The sequence below is a fragment of the Mastomys coucha genome, unplaced genomic scaffold (genome assembly GCF_008632895.1).
Source record: "Mastomys coucha isolate ucsf_1 unplaced genomic scaffold, UCSF_Mcou_1 pScaffold15, whole genome shotgun sequence".
Classification (NCBI taxonomy): Eukaryota; Metazoa; Chordata; class Mammalia; order Rodentia; family Muridae; genus Mastomys; species Mastomys coucha.
In genome coordinates, this window is record NW_022196897.1 from 116535178 (window position 1) to 116551173 (window position 15996).

The 15996-nt window shown below is 40.8% G+C and overlaps 1 protein-coding gene across 2 annotated transcripts in view; it reads left to right on the forward strand.

Annotated features, from left to right (window-relative positions):
- The window catches only part of Atrn (attractin), a 114924-nt gene that overhangs the window by 65015 nt on the left and 33913 nt on the right, over positions 1-15996 (forward strand). For both annotated transcript variants that reach the window (XM_031371927.1, XM_031371928.1), the window contains exons 16-21: positions 1140-1359; positions 2903-3088; positions 3588-3821; positions 4749-4886; positions 11512-11605; positions 12317-12369. In XM_031371927.1, coding sequence (XP_031227787.1) covers positions 1140-1359; positions 2903-3088; positions 3588-3821; positions 4749-4886; positions 11512-11605; positions 12317-12369 — 925 coding nt within the window. The remainder of the gene's footprint in view (positions 1-1139; positions 1360-2902; positions 3089-3587; positions 3822-4748; positions 4887-11511; positions 11606-12316; positions 12370-15996) is intronic.

Below are 15996 nucleotides of genomic sequence, written 5' to 3' on the forward strand. Positions count from 1 at the left end.
TGAGGGAGCTTGGGGGAGAAGGGGATGCCTGGAGACAGAAGAGAGAGCTGGAGTTACAGTTTGTCAGCTGCCTAATGTGAATGCTGAGATCCAGACTCTCATCCTTTGGCCTATCTGCTGAGAACAGCACAATCTGCTGAGCCATCTCTAGCCCCAGTAAAGGTGCTGGTGGTGGGGGTTCTGCAACCAGGAGCCAGGCACAGTGCATTATGCCTGTAATCCCAGCACTCAGGAGATAGAGACAGGTAGATCTCTTTGGGTTCAAGGCCACCTTGTTGTATATAGGGAATTCCAGCCACCCAAGTCCACAGAAGGGCACCTTCTCTTAAACAAACAAACATTGAAATGAAAATGAAATTTCAGGGCTAGGCAGGACAGGGGCTTAGTGGTAGAGTGTGTGCCTAGGAGGTACTGGGTTTGACTCCTCACAACAACAGCAGAGGCACAGACTAGTCTACAGGTTCATAAATGGTATTTTGTTTTTTGTTTTGTTTCTTGTTTTACGTAAAATGTAGTGTTAAGTTAGATGAGTAGATAAAATGTGTCACATACACAGATAAATAGATAAAATGTGATACATATATACCTATACATAGTAGAGTATGATCTTGCCTTTTAAAAGGAGCAAATAATAGAGTTTTGGTAGTTACACCACAGGAAAACTGGAAAAGAAAATGTATATATCAGGCTGTGCCCCATGGCTAAAGGTATATATTTTTAAGTCATCTGAACTGGCCAAACAGGCTTAGGTACTAGTCTGTGGTTTTACATTCAATGAGTATTTTATAAATATTAGCAAGGTCACATAATTTATGAACCAACATTTAAACTAAATTTGTAAATCATCATTTCTTTATAGCACTTGTCATAGAACATAAGTAATTTGAAGTGTGAGTATTGCTTTGCTCTTGATGTCTGAAAATCTTCATGTATTATCTTCTTTGAGCCATTTTTATGCTTTGCAATACTGGATGCATACTGAACTGATCATTTATTTTAATCTACCTAGCCTGAGTTCGGGGAATAGGCACTTTCCACATGTCTGGGGTATACCTAAACTAGTGGGTTTTATGTTAGAGCTTGTTTTGGAGAACACACTGGTTATATTCATAATTGTGGGGGTTTTTTTTTGCCTATAGTCCAAGCTCACTCTGACTCCATGGGTTGGTCTCCGGAAGATCAATGTGTCTTACTGGTGCTGGGAGGATATGTCTCCATTCACAAATAGTTTGCTGCAGTGGATGCCATCTGAGCCCAGTGATGCTGGCTTCTGTGGAATTTTGTCAGAGCCTAGTACTCGGGGATTAAAGGCTGCAACCTGCATCAACCCACTCAATGGAAGTGTTTGTGAAAGGCCTGGTAAGGATGTAGATGCATATAGTGCTCCAAGAGGTTGCTAAGAAAGCACAGGAGGCATAGTTGATTACTGAGATGATAAAGTACTTATGACAACAGTTAGAGAAACATCAGCTTAGGCATATTTATTTCAAACAGAACCCAAATCAAATAGTCTTTGCCTCTGACTACTTAAAGCCATACTGAAAACCAAAACTAAAATTACTGAAAGAACCCAATTTATATTAAGCTGCACTGTTTTGTTGGCTACAAAAGTGTTGAGAATTGTTCTAGAAGATAATTTCCTTGGTATTGGAAGAGAAATGCTGTGGAGGAAACAACAACCTGGAAACCAAAGAAACATTTAGAAAAGCAGCAAGTCAGGACACTATTCAGACACCGCTGTGGGGAAGGGCATGGTAAAAGAAGCCAACAGAGCCCACGCCAGGCTGTGGCAGTGTCCTGGGTGAGGTTAGGGTAGATTCTATGAGGCAAGGCACAAAACAGCCATACACAAATGAGAACTCCAAAACAAGAGGTGCAAGTGTAGTGGAGACTCCATTCCCAGCAGGTCCTGTTTCAGGAAATGATTGTACTTTGCCTGAGTAATACAGCATAAGAGCTACTTTCTGATAGGGTTTCTAAAATACTTACAAATAATTACCTTTTTTTTTTAATTATATGTAAGTACACTGTAGCTGTCTTCAGACACACCAGAAGAGGGCATCAGATCTCATTACGGATGGTTGTGAGCCATCATGTGGTTGCTGGGACTTGAACTCAGGACCTTCGGAAGAGCAGTCGGCGCTCTTAACCACTGAGCCATCTCTCCAGCCCATAATTACTTATTTTTAATCATGTAGTTTTGTCTGTGTGCTTACGCATGCATGTGCTTGTGAGAGAGAATATGTGTGAGAGTACGTGTATGATAGTGTGAGAATGTATGTGAGAGTGTATGTGTGTGTGCATCTGTGTGTACGTGTGAGTACATGCATGTGTGTATAACAGTATGTGAGAGAGAGAGTGTGTGTGTGTGTATGTGTGTGTGTGTGTGTAGAGGTGCCTTTGGAGGACAGAGATGTCAGATTTCTTAGAGCTTGAGTTGCAGTTTGGTTGTAAGTCACCTCATATGAGTGCTGGGAGTTGAAATTGAGTCCTCTGGAAAGTCAATACATACTCTTAGTCCTTGAGCCATCTCTCTAGCCTCCTGGATTCCTAACTTATAGGAAAGCTTTTTATCCTTGTAAAATCCTGAATGCTTTGGTAAATATTAATGTCATCATCCCTCAGAATTATAAATGTAGAATTATCAAACTCAGGTCATGAGTCATCTTTGTTCCAAGGTTGGTTTGTTTGTTTGTTTGTTCCCCCACCTTTGTCTTCAGTGCTTTTTAAAAAGAGAGTCCATTTTTCCCTAAATGTTTAAATACAGTTGATTGAACAGAGCATATGGCTCCAGTTTCCTGGGTTTTCCTCCATGTAGTGTAGTGCTGACCTGATTTCATAATGAGCATTGAAAAGTCTTTGATCTTAGCTGACTGGTGTCCCTTTGTGTCTTAATTCCCAGCGAACCACAGTGCCAAGCAGTGCCGGACACCATGTGCCCTGCGGACAGCGTGCAGCGAGTGCACTAGTAGCAGCTCCGAGTGCATGTGGTGCAGCAACATGAAGCAATGTGTAGACTCCAATGCCTATGTGGCCTCCTTCCCTTTTGGCCAGTGTATGGAGTGGTATACGATGAGCAGCTGCCCACGTAAGTGAAAATAGCCTTTGAACATTTGCAGGCAAGTTGGACTTGACTTTCTGCTCAAGTCTATACAGAATCCGGTTGGGCTGGTCCTTCTAGATTAAAATGTATGTATAGAATTTATACAGTGTTCCATGCAGTAAGTCAGATAAATCTAGGGTTTGTCACAGGGTACAGAAATACCTTTCCTTCTTCAGAGTAATATTAAAATTCAATCTGTATAATGTTTCCACATCTTAATCTACCAGTATGTAAAGTGCTTTCCAGTAGAGGCCCTCCCAGGTTCCCTTTTCATCCAACATCCTGATATTAAAAGGTCGGAAAAGTCCCTGTTGTATATTACATAAAATTTTGGGCCCTTTAAATTATTTCATTTCAATAATCACTGTAGGGAATTAGTTTTAATTCATGGAAGTTAAGTCATCTGTAAAAGAAAAGGTAACAACAGTAAGTTCAGATCTTGATATAGTAAGTTACAAGCTGGATTGTTTTGTTTTTTTAATAGCTGAAAATTGCTCTGGCTACTGTACCTGCAGCCATTGCTTGGAGCAACCAGGCTGTGGTTGGTGTACTGATCCTAGCAATACTGGGAAAGGAAAATGTATTGAGGGCAGCTATAAAGGACCTGTGAAGATGCCTTCACAGGCCTCTACTGGAAATGTGTATCCACAGCCCCTTCTGAATTCCAGCATGTGTCTAGAGGACAGCAGATACAACTGGTCTTTCATTCACTGTCCAGGTAAGATGCCTGTGTATCCTAGTTCAAATCTCTTATTATCTGTTTATAAAGACTAAACCTTGACATAAACTAGACGCCCTGATCCCTAGACCGTTTTAAATTGGGTCACTTGTTTTCTTGACTGTGTTTGAGCTTTCTATGTTCTGCATCATCTTTAAAAACCCTGGAAAGAAAGATACCCAATGTGAATCATGTTTCCTGGGTAGTGGGATTGTATTTGATTTTTTTTCTCATCCTTATTCAAATACTGTGAGTATTTTTGTTGTTTGTTTGTTTGTTTGTTTTTGGTTTTTTGAGACAGGGTTTTTCTGTGAAGCCCCAGCTGTCCTGGAACTCACTCTGTAGACCAAGCTGGCCTCAAACTCAGAAATCCACCTGCCTCTGCCTCCCAAGTGCTGGGATTAAAGACATGCGCCACCACCGCCCGGCCAATACTGTGAGTTTTAACAATGAATAACAACAAATAATATCTTTATATTTCTGTGGACTTTCATCTTGATTTGATATATATTTGGTTTTTTGAGACTAATTTGTTTTTGATATTTTATTTTCTCATACTAGTTTTTAGTGAACCTTGGTTTGGTTTTGTTTGTATTGTTTAGACTGGCTACCAACTTGCTGTGTTGCCAAGGGTGGCCATAAAATCCACACCCAGTGCTTTTTCCTGTCTTTATTTTTATTTACTGAAACAAAATTTTTAGATGGGAATCTCACTATGTTACCCAGACTGACCTGAAACTTCTAAGCACATGATCAGAGACACTGCGCTGCCCGCCTCAGCCGGTTAGTAGGAACTATCGGCTCAGACAATTGTGCTTCACTCATTTTGATGATTTAGCATTTAGATTATATGCAAATAACTTTGAAATGTATTTACCCAGTTCTGCTATGGGAGAAACAGAGCCCTTAAGATTCTTTGCCTTTCAGCTTGCCAATGCAACGGACATAGCAAATGTATCAACCAGAGTGTCTGTGAGAAGTGTGAGGACCTGACCACAGGCAAGCACTGTGAGACCTGCATATCTGGCTTCTATGGTGACCCGACTAATGGAGGCAAATGTCAGCGTAAGTCATACAGGTCAATTAGTCACAAGTCAGGTGCAGAAGTGCAGTATGTGCATTTGACTTAAATATCTTAAAGAGAAAAGGCCTCTTGGTTTGGGACACTGCCTTTCTTAATCATGTTAAATTGTTAAAAGATTAACTGAGGGGCTAGAAAAATGGCACAGTAGTTAAGAACAATGACTGTTCTTCTAGAAGACCCAGGTTCAATTCCCAGCACCCACATGACAACTCACAACTGCTTATAACACCTGGGATCCAACATCCTCATACAGATATACATGCAGGCAAAACATTGAAGTATGTAAAATAAATAAATTAAAAAGAGTTTGACAGTGCTTTAAGAGGAAAAACAGCTCAACTTGCAGGTTTGAGAGCAGTGTTAAAGCAACAACCCAACAGTTAAGGAACTAAGCTTTTATTTACATCCAGCAGAGGTATAAACAAGAGCCAAAGTCACCAAAGGCACCAACTGCCTGTGTTCCATTTCCCTCCCATGGAAGCACATCAACTCAGGTCAAGCAGAACAGCCTGGGATGGGTGTTCATCTCATTGTGGAAGGAGGCCGGACAGCTGCATTGTGGGGGGAGGGCCGAAAAGGCTGGGAATGGGAAGTCCTAAGCACTGCATCAGAATGAGGACAGGCTCTCCAGTTTCCTCTTTCCTCCATAAAGAGGTATCACAGAGGCCTCTAAAGAGGTCTACTGGAAGCCTCGCACAGGGACAAGACCAGGGGTACATTTGAAAACCATGACAGCCAGGGGAGCCCCTTCTGAACTGTCCTACCCTCAGAAACTGCAACACCTGACTGTACCCCAGTCTGCAAGGGGTTTGGGGAGGGCAGCTGACCTCCTGAGGACCCCAGGTGAATCTTTAAGATGGCCTGGGTTTGGTTTTGGTTGGTTGGTTTTTAGACAGGATCTAGAAGAGTTGGAGATGAGTTTGAATTCTCTGTCTGCCTGTCTGATCTCCAAATGCCCAGCTTCACACGGGCTCCCATTAAGATTTGGAGTTTTGTCTTCTGGCTCCCGCTCTCACAGCCATTGCAGTACATTGAGCTCCATAGAGATAGTGCTGGGGCAGGTGAGAGCAGGATGGGAACTGGGCAACTGTGCCCTTCAAGGAAAATCAACTCAACACGGGGAAAGAAGCTCCTAAGAAGCTGACAGGCAAAATGTCCTCATATGCATTCTTTGTGCAAACCTGCCAAGGGGAGCACAAGAAGAAGCATGAGCTTAAAATACAAGAATGCCATCTATTTGTTGACCTTAGTCCCAGTGAAGGCTATCATGAGAACACTAGCTATAATGCCTTTGCCCTTCTACCTACATACAGATTGTTCAGGAAACTTGACTGCTTAAAGGTATTTTTAATTAGTTAAGCCAGCTTTTAAAATTATGCCACATTTAAATGAAAGGTATATTTTCCTATATTGTGGTTTGTCCCTTTATAAATCAGATACAAGGAAAGAGGATAAACTTTGCATATTAGTACCAGTAGTCCAATCCATTTGCTTTTTCTTTATAAAACTCAAACTCATTCATTAATCATGTTTAATCTGCAGGGAACAATTTGGCAATTTTGTGGGGTTTTTTGAGATTATCATTATCTTAAAGTGCCAGTGTTTTAAAATAGCATTCTTTTAATTTTATGCACTTTTGTGATGGAGTGCTGTTACATAATTTTGACTTGAGTTCTTTACATTTGCATTTATTAATATAATTTGAGGAGGAATACTGAACATGAGTCCTGGATGATACTAATAAACTAGTAATTACAAGACTGGAGAGATGGCTCAGCAGTTAAGAGCACTGATTGCTCTTCTAGAGGTCCTGAGTTCAATTCCCAGCAACCACATGGTGGCTCATAACCGTCTGTAATAGGATCTCATGCCCTCTTCTGGTGTGTCTGAGGAGAGCAAAAATGTATTCACATACATAAAATAAATAAATCTTTAAAAAAAAACCTAGTAATTACAGAAAAAACAAGATTTGGAGTTTCCCCATTCAAGTCTAAGATCAGAAACCCATAAACTACTTTGTTGTACTTTATTAGAATATAAGATATCTTTTTCTATAATAAGTCACACTTAAGAACTCAGTTTTTATCTGCTCTGGTTTCCAACTGAAAAATATTATGAATCCTATAGTTAAAAGACCCATTACACTCTAATTAAGAAAGGAGTTCTCAGGTTGAGAAAAACCACAGGAAGCCCTGGGTTTGATTTCCCTGCACCAGGTGAAAATTGGTGCCGTGAAAATGCAGCTGCCATCTAGGAAAAAACGCCTATAGCTTACATGTAGAGGCAGGTGCTCAGAAGTTTAAGGTCCTCAGCTCCCACTTCTAGAGTTCTTACTGTGGCCCTTCAAAGCCAACCCCAAAGCAGCCAGGAATGAGAAGGTAATCTGGCTGAATATCCCTACCCTCTCTAGGGTATGGCTTTGGAGATTAAGGCAGAGCAGTGCTTGATATATCAGCAACAGTCTAAAATGTGATTACCTGTCTGCTGTCACTTCAGACTCCTAAGTAAAATTTCTTGTTCAGGTTGTAAGGTATTCAGTACTGTGCTCTATGAAAAAAGGGGCTGGAGAGATGGCTTAGAAGTTAAAAGCACTGTTCTTCCAGAGATCCTGAGTTCAATTCCCAGCAACCACATGATTGCTTATAACTATCTATAATAGGATCTGTTGCCCTCTTCTGGCATGCAAGTGTACATGCAGATAGAGTACTCATAAATAAAATAAATATATCTTTAAAAAAAAAAAAAAGAACAACTATGTTGAATATGGCACAGCTCCTTGTCTTTGAGGGACATCAAGTCAGTTACAGCTAGGTCTTTGAGTTTGATATAGAAAACAATTTTAGAGCTTGTCAGTGTAACGCTGGTATTTTAAGGCTAGAGATATGACTTAATTGGTAGAGTTTGTCTTGCATGCACCCAGCCCATGGTTTTATCCCTGGCACTACATAAACCTACTCAGTATCATACCCCTATAGTCACTTGGGAGGTGGAGATAGAAGTATCAAAAGTTCAGAAGTTCAGGACCATTCTTTATTGGAGTACAGGGCCATCCTGAGCTACATGAGACCCTGCCTTAAAACCAAAAACCAAACAAACAACAGGGAAAAAAAATGTAATGTACAAGGGTTAAGAAAGAGAAAGAGAAGCACTTGGAAACAAAGATCTATGGAGTATGTATAGACTTCTCTACAATAGGCATATGTAGGATCTTGATGGATTTTGAATCTGTTACCCTCAAAGAGGTACTGAGAAACCTAAATGTGATCACAGTGGTTTCTGAGGGGCACCTGGCAGGATTCCAAGAGATAAGTAAAGCTTCCTAATCACAGAATGCTGGGAGGGAGGACATCTCTAAGGCAACTTAACTGTCTGATTTGAGATGCTTAGGTGATGTCTGGGGAAGCAATAAGGCCTATCCATTCTCATACACACTCAGGCCTTAAATCTGGGTAATGGTCACTTGAACATAAAATGGTCATCTATGAAAGGGATATTATCTCTGTGTCAGCAACCCTCAGGGCAAATGTTAATGGTGCAGGAATCCTGCTTCTCAGTCAGTCAGAAGCTCAACCAGGCTGGGTCAGGGTTTTCTGCCTTTCCCATGTCCCTGTAATTTTCCATCTTTCCATCTTGGTTCAAACATTCTTACCTGTTAGGTAATTATAAGAACACCAGATATTACTGAATAAAATGTGTTTAGGATTTTGTGCTAACTACCATTCAAGAATTAGATGCCTTTATCCCGCAAATCAAGTAACCTTCCAAAGTCTCACAGTGAGATGTAGCCAGGTTGGGAGCCACATCTTATGTGTGCTGATCTTAACAACTAGCCTGCTTATGTCTTCAGGTGACCACCCCCGTGTCCTCAGCTACCTCTAGAAAAATCACATTTTCCTCTGTGGTCTCTGCAGGGTCCTTGTATGATTCTGGAACCTTGCTGTACTTCTCAGAGTCCTGATTCATAATTGAAAGTATTGGTTTTTTGTTTGTTTGTTTGTTTTGATACTATTGGTCAGAATATATATTAAACCTTGATATTTTTGAGACAAGGTTTCTCTGTATAGCCCTGGCTGTCCTGGAATTCACTCTGTAGACCAGGCTAGCCTTGAACTCAGAAATCCGCCTGCCTCTACCTTCCAAGTGCTGGGGTTAAAGGCATGCGCCACCACTGCCCGGCTTTGACATGCCTTTTTAAATTAAAGTTATTTTTATAATAGTGTTTTAGCCTTGATGTGTTAACTGCTTACTGTTTCAGATGACATTCAGACATCTTTTAATCCTCAAATCAATCCTGTGAGATGGATGGATAGCATTACTGTCACATCATTTAGGCAAGGAAACAGGTCTCAGGTTAAGTTTCGTGCTCAGAGCTCCATGGAACACAGTGGACTCAAGTGCAAGCAGATGGACCAGACTGAGTTTTACTAGTTCAGTAAATGTGTACTCAACAGAGGAAGAGTTTCTGACCACTCGATGCATTCTGATGATCTCTGCATTGTTCTATTTGAAAGGTTTCTTTTAGTGATTTTATTTTTCTCCATGTGGACTTTTTTTCCAGCTTTTAAAAAAATTATTATATAAATTTTTATATAATAACACCCCCCGTCACTCACTCCTACAATCCTTCCTATTCCCTCCCCTTCCCTTCTGAGCGGCTGGGGGCCCCTCTGCGTATCCCTACAACCGGACACATCAAGTCTGCAAGGCTGGGTGCATCCTCTCCCACTGAGGCTAGATAAGGCAGCCCGGCTAGAACATATCCTACATACAGGCAACAGTTTTTGGGATAGCCCCCATTCCAGTTGTTCAGTACCCACATAAAGACCTCCTTCAGGTTCCACATCCCCAATGCTGTGAGTCACAACTAATGTCACTCACTCTTAATTCTTAGGTGCCTCCCTTATCCCAGGCCTCTGTTTCATTTGTGGAGATATCCCCCACCTCCCTATCCCCACCAGTTGTAGATTTCCATTCTCACAGCCATCTGGCCATGCCACCTGTCCCTCCCCACACCTGATCCTGAACCCCGCCATTCCCCTCCTCATCCCTTCTCCCACCTAGTTCCTTCCCTCTATCTGCCTCCTATGCCTATTTTATTCCCCCTTCTAAGTGAGATTCAAGCATCCTCACTTGCATCAGCCTTTTGTTTAGTTTCTTTGAGACTGTGAAGTATAGCTTGGGTATCCCATTTTTTTTATGGCTAATATCCATTTATAAGTGAGTATATACCATTCGCATCCTTTTGGGACTGAGTTACCTCACTCAGGATGGTATTTTCAAGCTTTATTCATTTGCCTGCAAAATTCATGATGTCTTTGTTTTTAGTAGCTGAATAGTAGTCCACTGTATAGATGTATGACATTTTCTTTATCCATTCTTCAGTTGAGGGACATCTAGGTAGTTTCTAGATTCTGGCTGTTACAAATAAAGGTGCTATGAATATACTTGAGCAATTGTCTTTGAGGGATAGCGGAGCATCTTTTGGGTATATGCCCAGGAGTGATATAGCTGAGTCTTGAGGTAGAACTATTTCCAGTTTTTTGAAAAACCACAAAATTGATTCCCAAAGTGGTTGTACAAGTTTCATTCCCTCTAACCAAGAAAGTGAAAGATCTGTATGACAAGAACTATAAGTCCCTGAAGAAAGAAACTGAAGAAGACATCAGAAGATGGAAAGATCTCCCATGCTTGTGGATAGGTAGGATTAACAAGGCAAAAATGGCCATCTTACCAAAAGCAATCTAGAGATTCAGTGTAATCCCCATCAAAATTCCAACATAATTTTTTATAGACCTTGAAAAAGCAATTCTCAGCTTTATATGGAAAAAACATAAATTCCAGGATAGCCTAAACAATCCTGAACAATAAAAGAACTTTGGGAGGACTCACCATCCCTGACCTTAAAGCTGTACTACAGAGCAATAGTGATAAAAAGAACAACAAAAACTGCATGGTATTGGTGCAGAAACAGATATGCTGATCAATGGAATCAAGTCGAAGATGCAGAAATAAACCCACACACCTATGGATTTTTTTAAATATACATTTCTTCAGCCTAATGCTTTTCATTATTCATAGGCGAACAAGACTCAACAGCAAAGGAGAAGGTGAAACAAGGGTGGCAAGTACCACAGGGCATCTCAAGTGTTTCTTGTGACTAGGAGACCATCAGTTCTGAACTCTCAGGAATGTGATTCACAGTGTAGCCATAATAGAGAACATCCCCAAGATGAGGCAGAGGGCAGTCACCACAGGTCAAGGACCCAGTCCATGGCGTACTACTAATGCTCTTAACTATTTACTGAACAAAGGGACAAAATGCTCAGTCTGTCACAAAGACGGAAATAGCAGTTGGTAGTTTAGGTGGCAGCTGAAGATAGCTTTTTCTTTCCTCCTCGAATGGTAGTTAATTTAATGTTGTCTTGATATTATTAGAAATAAATTATTAGCTGAAAATAATGAATCATACGCAGTGATTTCTCTAGCTTTAGCCTGTCTTTGCTACAAAGCCATTTCAGGCTAAGTGATTCTGTCTTAATCACAGTCTATGGTGATGTCTGTCAAGCCAGCTGTGACCTGTCTTCCTTTCCTCCTCCTCCTCTCCAGCATGCAAGTGCAATGGGCACGCATCACTGTGCAACACAAACACCGGCAAATGCTTCTGTACCACCAAGGGTGTCAAGGGCGACGAGTGCCAGCTGTGAGTACCACACTCTGGACCTCCAGTGGGGGACAGGGCCTTGCAGCTGCCTGAACTCTGAGGGCCACCTGCTTGCCTGTGCTTTGTTGCCCTGGATTCCCAGGGTCTTGGAGTGGATTAGTTTGGAAGTTTCCCTTTTTTGCTTCAGACAGGTTGTTTCAGTTACTTTAATATTCCTCTGATAAAACATATGACCAAGGCAACTTACAAAATAAAGCCTTTAATTGGGCTTATAGCTTCAGAGCATTGGAATCTACATTGAGTTCCAGGCCAATAGGACTGCATAGTAAGACTATATCTATCAATCAGTCAATCAAATGAAGAAAGAAAGAAAAGAAAAAATAAGAGTAGTTTACATGGGAAGAACAGGATAGAAATGAGTGATAAGTGCTTGAAAAACATTTCAGCTGCACTTTGAGAAGCACACTCAATCCACGCAAAAGTAAAAATGTTGTTTCCTAATGAGTAGTATCTAGCATTATTACATTTGTACTTACCTTGTGTCCTTGGATGAGTATTTGTTTATTTGTTGTTTTTATATTGTTACTGATGTAAATTACTGAGCAGTTAGCAGAAACATTCATGCAAATGGGATAGTTTCTCTGACCTGAATAATGGTATAGTTTATGTAAAAGGATTTACTTGGTTTAAAAATAAATATACATTCTGTGCTTTAAATAACAATATAAAATAATTTCTTTTTTTCCCTAGATGTGAGGTAGAAAATCGATACCAGGGAAACCCTCTCAAAGGAACATGCTACTGTAAGTTTTTGTAATTCTTGTTTCTAGAGAGTAGTTGAGCAAAACTACATTGCTTTTTTTAAACATGGTCTGAGAATGATAAATGCTTGATGGATGTACCAAACACTCCTAGCCATGTCCCTAACTTGGTGAACGCTGTTCTGTTGTGGTCATGGTTCCTGCTAGTTGTCCATAGCAGTTAGCAGGGATGTGCTTTCCTGGCTCTCCTGTTGTGTTCCTTTGGAAGTGTGCTCATTTGCCATGGCCTAGTGTAGCCAGGAAAGAATGTCTAAGGTAGAGGTGAGTTGTGGCATTCTCTCCGGAGCTGATTTGTGTTTACCATAGCTTTACAAACACGTAAATAAAATACCAAAGTAATACCCTGGTGTGAAAAGTGAATCTGGTAAGGTTACCAGCTTTATGACAAATATACTTTTCTCTATGAGAATCTACATAGTAGGGTCCAGATTACAGAGCAAGAGAAAAAGGAATTAACGTTTGGCATATGCAGCATAGTGGTATATATAAATTGTAGAAGAAAATGGATGGTTCTAGACCTGAAAAGACAAAAAAATTGCTTGTTTATAGCCTGGGCAGGTCTTAAGTTGTGACCTTCTACATGTGTTTCCCAAGCAGTTGGAACCACCAGGCCTACAGAATTCTTAGCTATGATTGTAAAGGTCATTTATCAAATACAATGTTAATGTATATTTTATTAAAGTTTCAAACTTCTATCTTTAAAAATTGGGTCTGCAAATACAGCTCAGTAGTGGAGTGCTTTCGTTGCAAGGTCCTGTGTTTAATCCCCAGCACAACAAAACAAAACATTTAAAAAAAAATCAAAACAAGCTGGCTGTATGGACTTAGTATCTCAGCCTTGAGGTATTGAGGCAGGAGAACCATTAGTTTGAGGCCTGTGTGGGTTATGTAATGGGAAACCTTTCTCAAATAATATTTATACTTTTTTCTTTATTTTATGTGTATGGGTGTTTGCAACATGTATGTCTTTGCAGTGTGTGCATGTCTGTTGCCTTTGAATGTCAGCGAGGGTGTCAGATTTTCTGGATCTGGAGTTATCAAGGGGTATGAGCTGCCATATTGGGTGCTGGTAATGAACTGAGTCCTCTGGAAGAGCAGCCAGTGCTCTTAACTGCTGTGCCATCTCTGATGCTATCCACTTTCCCATCCACCCTTAAATTTAAGACAAAGGTCTCACTGTGCAGCCTCAGATGGTCAAGAACTCAATTTTTAAAATGGTTGACCTTGAACTCACAAAAATCTGCCTGCCTCTGCCTCCTGAGTATTGAGATTAAAGTTATATGTCACAACACCTGCCCCTATGATTTCTGTATTTGATAAAGATCTTATGACTAGGATATAGAGAATACTTTTAGAACTGAAGAAGACAGTTACAGTTAAAAAGCAAAAATAAAAAAAATGAAAACTAGCTGTGAAGAAAAAAATAAATTTTAAAAATAGACAAAGATTCACTAAAGTTAATGGGAGTGAAGAATATTTAAAAATAAATAAATGCATCAAAATACTCTATTATATTGTGATAGATGTGTTATATATTTAAAGCCACACAGTGAGATACAGGGCTGAAATGACTATAATCCAAGCTAACACCAGCCTGGGGTGGTGGCTCAGTTGGTAAAGTTCTTGCTGTGCAAGCACAGAACCTGAGTTTGATGCCCAGGACCCATGCCCAAACCCAGCTGTGCTGCTGAGTGCTTCGGATTCTGGCTCGGGGAGGTGGGGCTCACTGCCAGGTAGCCTAAGAGAGACACTGTCTCATAAAAACAAGGTGGGTGGCACCTGATGTATGGCATCTCAGAGTGTCCTTTGCCTGGCACATATGTGTACACACAAAAAGTTAATTCCATGGATTAGTAGAAGACATATATGATCTGTTTTCAAGCACTCTGTTGTAATAAGCCTTCTTTGGTTAACCATAGTTGGTTAAAAAAAGAAAAAATTGACCTCACCAGACAGAAAAAAAGGTTAGAGTATTTTAATAGCCAATTCAAATAGTTATTGACATTATCATCTTCATCATTATCATCATCAAAACTTATAAGTTAAACTTATCAAGAACTTTAACTTCCCTACCCCATGCTTCCTAGTAGTTACCCCTTCTGTTTTCTGTTTGTATGACCTTGGGTATGGCCTCTTAATGGAACCACAGTGTTTGTCTTTTGTATCTACTAAATATTAGTGTGCTGCCTTTGCCTCTCATCTCTGATGTAGCACAGGGCAAAATTGCCTTTCTTTGGTGCTGGACATATAGCTGAGCAGTAGAGTGCTACGCTGCATGCACAGGCTTCTGAATTCAATCCCTAGCATGAAAAAAAAATGATAAAAAGAAAGCAAAAAGGTTTAATTTTTGCAGCTGGAGAGATCATCCTGCATTGTGCCTGTCATGTTTTGCCTGTTTCTTCTGTCAGTGGACACTGTTACTTCTACTGTTACTTTTGGTTGTTGTCAGGAATGTTGTAAACATGAGCGAATATACACTCAGAAGCACAACTGGATGTGATAATTCTATGTGTGGTTGTTTTTTGAGGGATTGGGTTGGTTTTTTTTTAAGATTTATTATAAGTACACTTGCTGTCTTCAGATACACCAGAAGAGGGCATGAGATCTCATTACGGATTGTTGTGAGCCACCATGTGGTTGCTGGGATTTGAACTCAGGACCTTCGGAAGAGCAGTCGGTGCTCTTAACCGCTGAGCCATCTCACCAGCCTCTTGAGGGATTGTTATTACTGTTTCCATGACACCTTAGAGTTCATTACATTTCCAAAGTCCATGCACAAGCATTTCTATTGTTCTACATTCTTCTTTTTTTTTTTTTTGGTTTTTCGAGACAGGGTTTCTCTCTGTAGCCCTGGCTGTCCTGGTACTCACTCTGTAGACCAGGCTGGCCTCGAACTCGGAAATCCGCCTGCCTCCGCCTCCCAAGTGCTAGGATTAAAGGCGTGCGCCACCACCGCCCGGCTCTACATTCTTATTGACATCGATTTTCAATTTTCATTTATTTTGTGGGTTTTTTAATTGGTAGCCATCATAATGGACATGAAAAAGTAGCTCATTGTTGTAGTTTTGGTATTTGTATTTCAGTAATGTTTGGTGTGATAATCTTTTCATATTCTTATTGACCATTAGTGTGTATCTTTCTTGGAAAAACACCTCTTCAAGGGTTTTACTATGTAGCTTCAGCTAGCCTGGAACTTGTGTAGACCAGGCTAGCCTGTTTCCCACTTTCTTAGGTAGGGTTTCCATTGCTGTGAAGAGACACTGTGACCAAGGCAACTCTTATGGAGGACATTTAATTGGGGTTGGCTCACAGTTTCAGAGGTTTAATCCATTAGCATGGCAGGAAGCACGGCCCCATCCAGGCAGAGGTGGTGCTGGAGGAGCCAAGAGAGTTCTACATCTTGATCCAAAGACAGCCAGGAGGAGACTACAGCAGGCAGCTAGGAGGAGGCTCTCTTCCACACTGGACACAACTTGAGCACGAGGAGTGTTCCGAGCCCACCTACATAGTGACATAGTACCTCCAACAAGGCCACACCTACTCCAACAAGGCCACACCTATTCCAACAAGGCCACACCTACTCCAACAAGGCCACACCTACTCCAACAA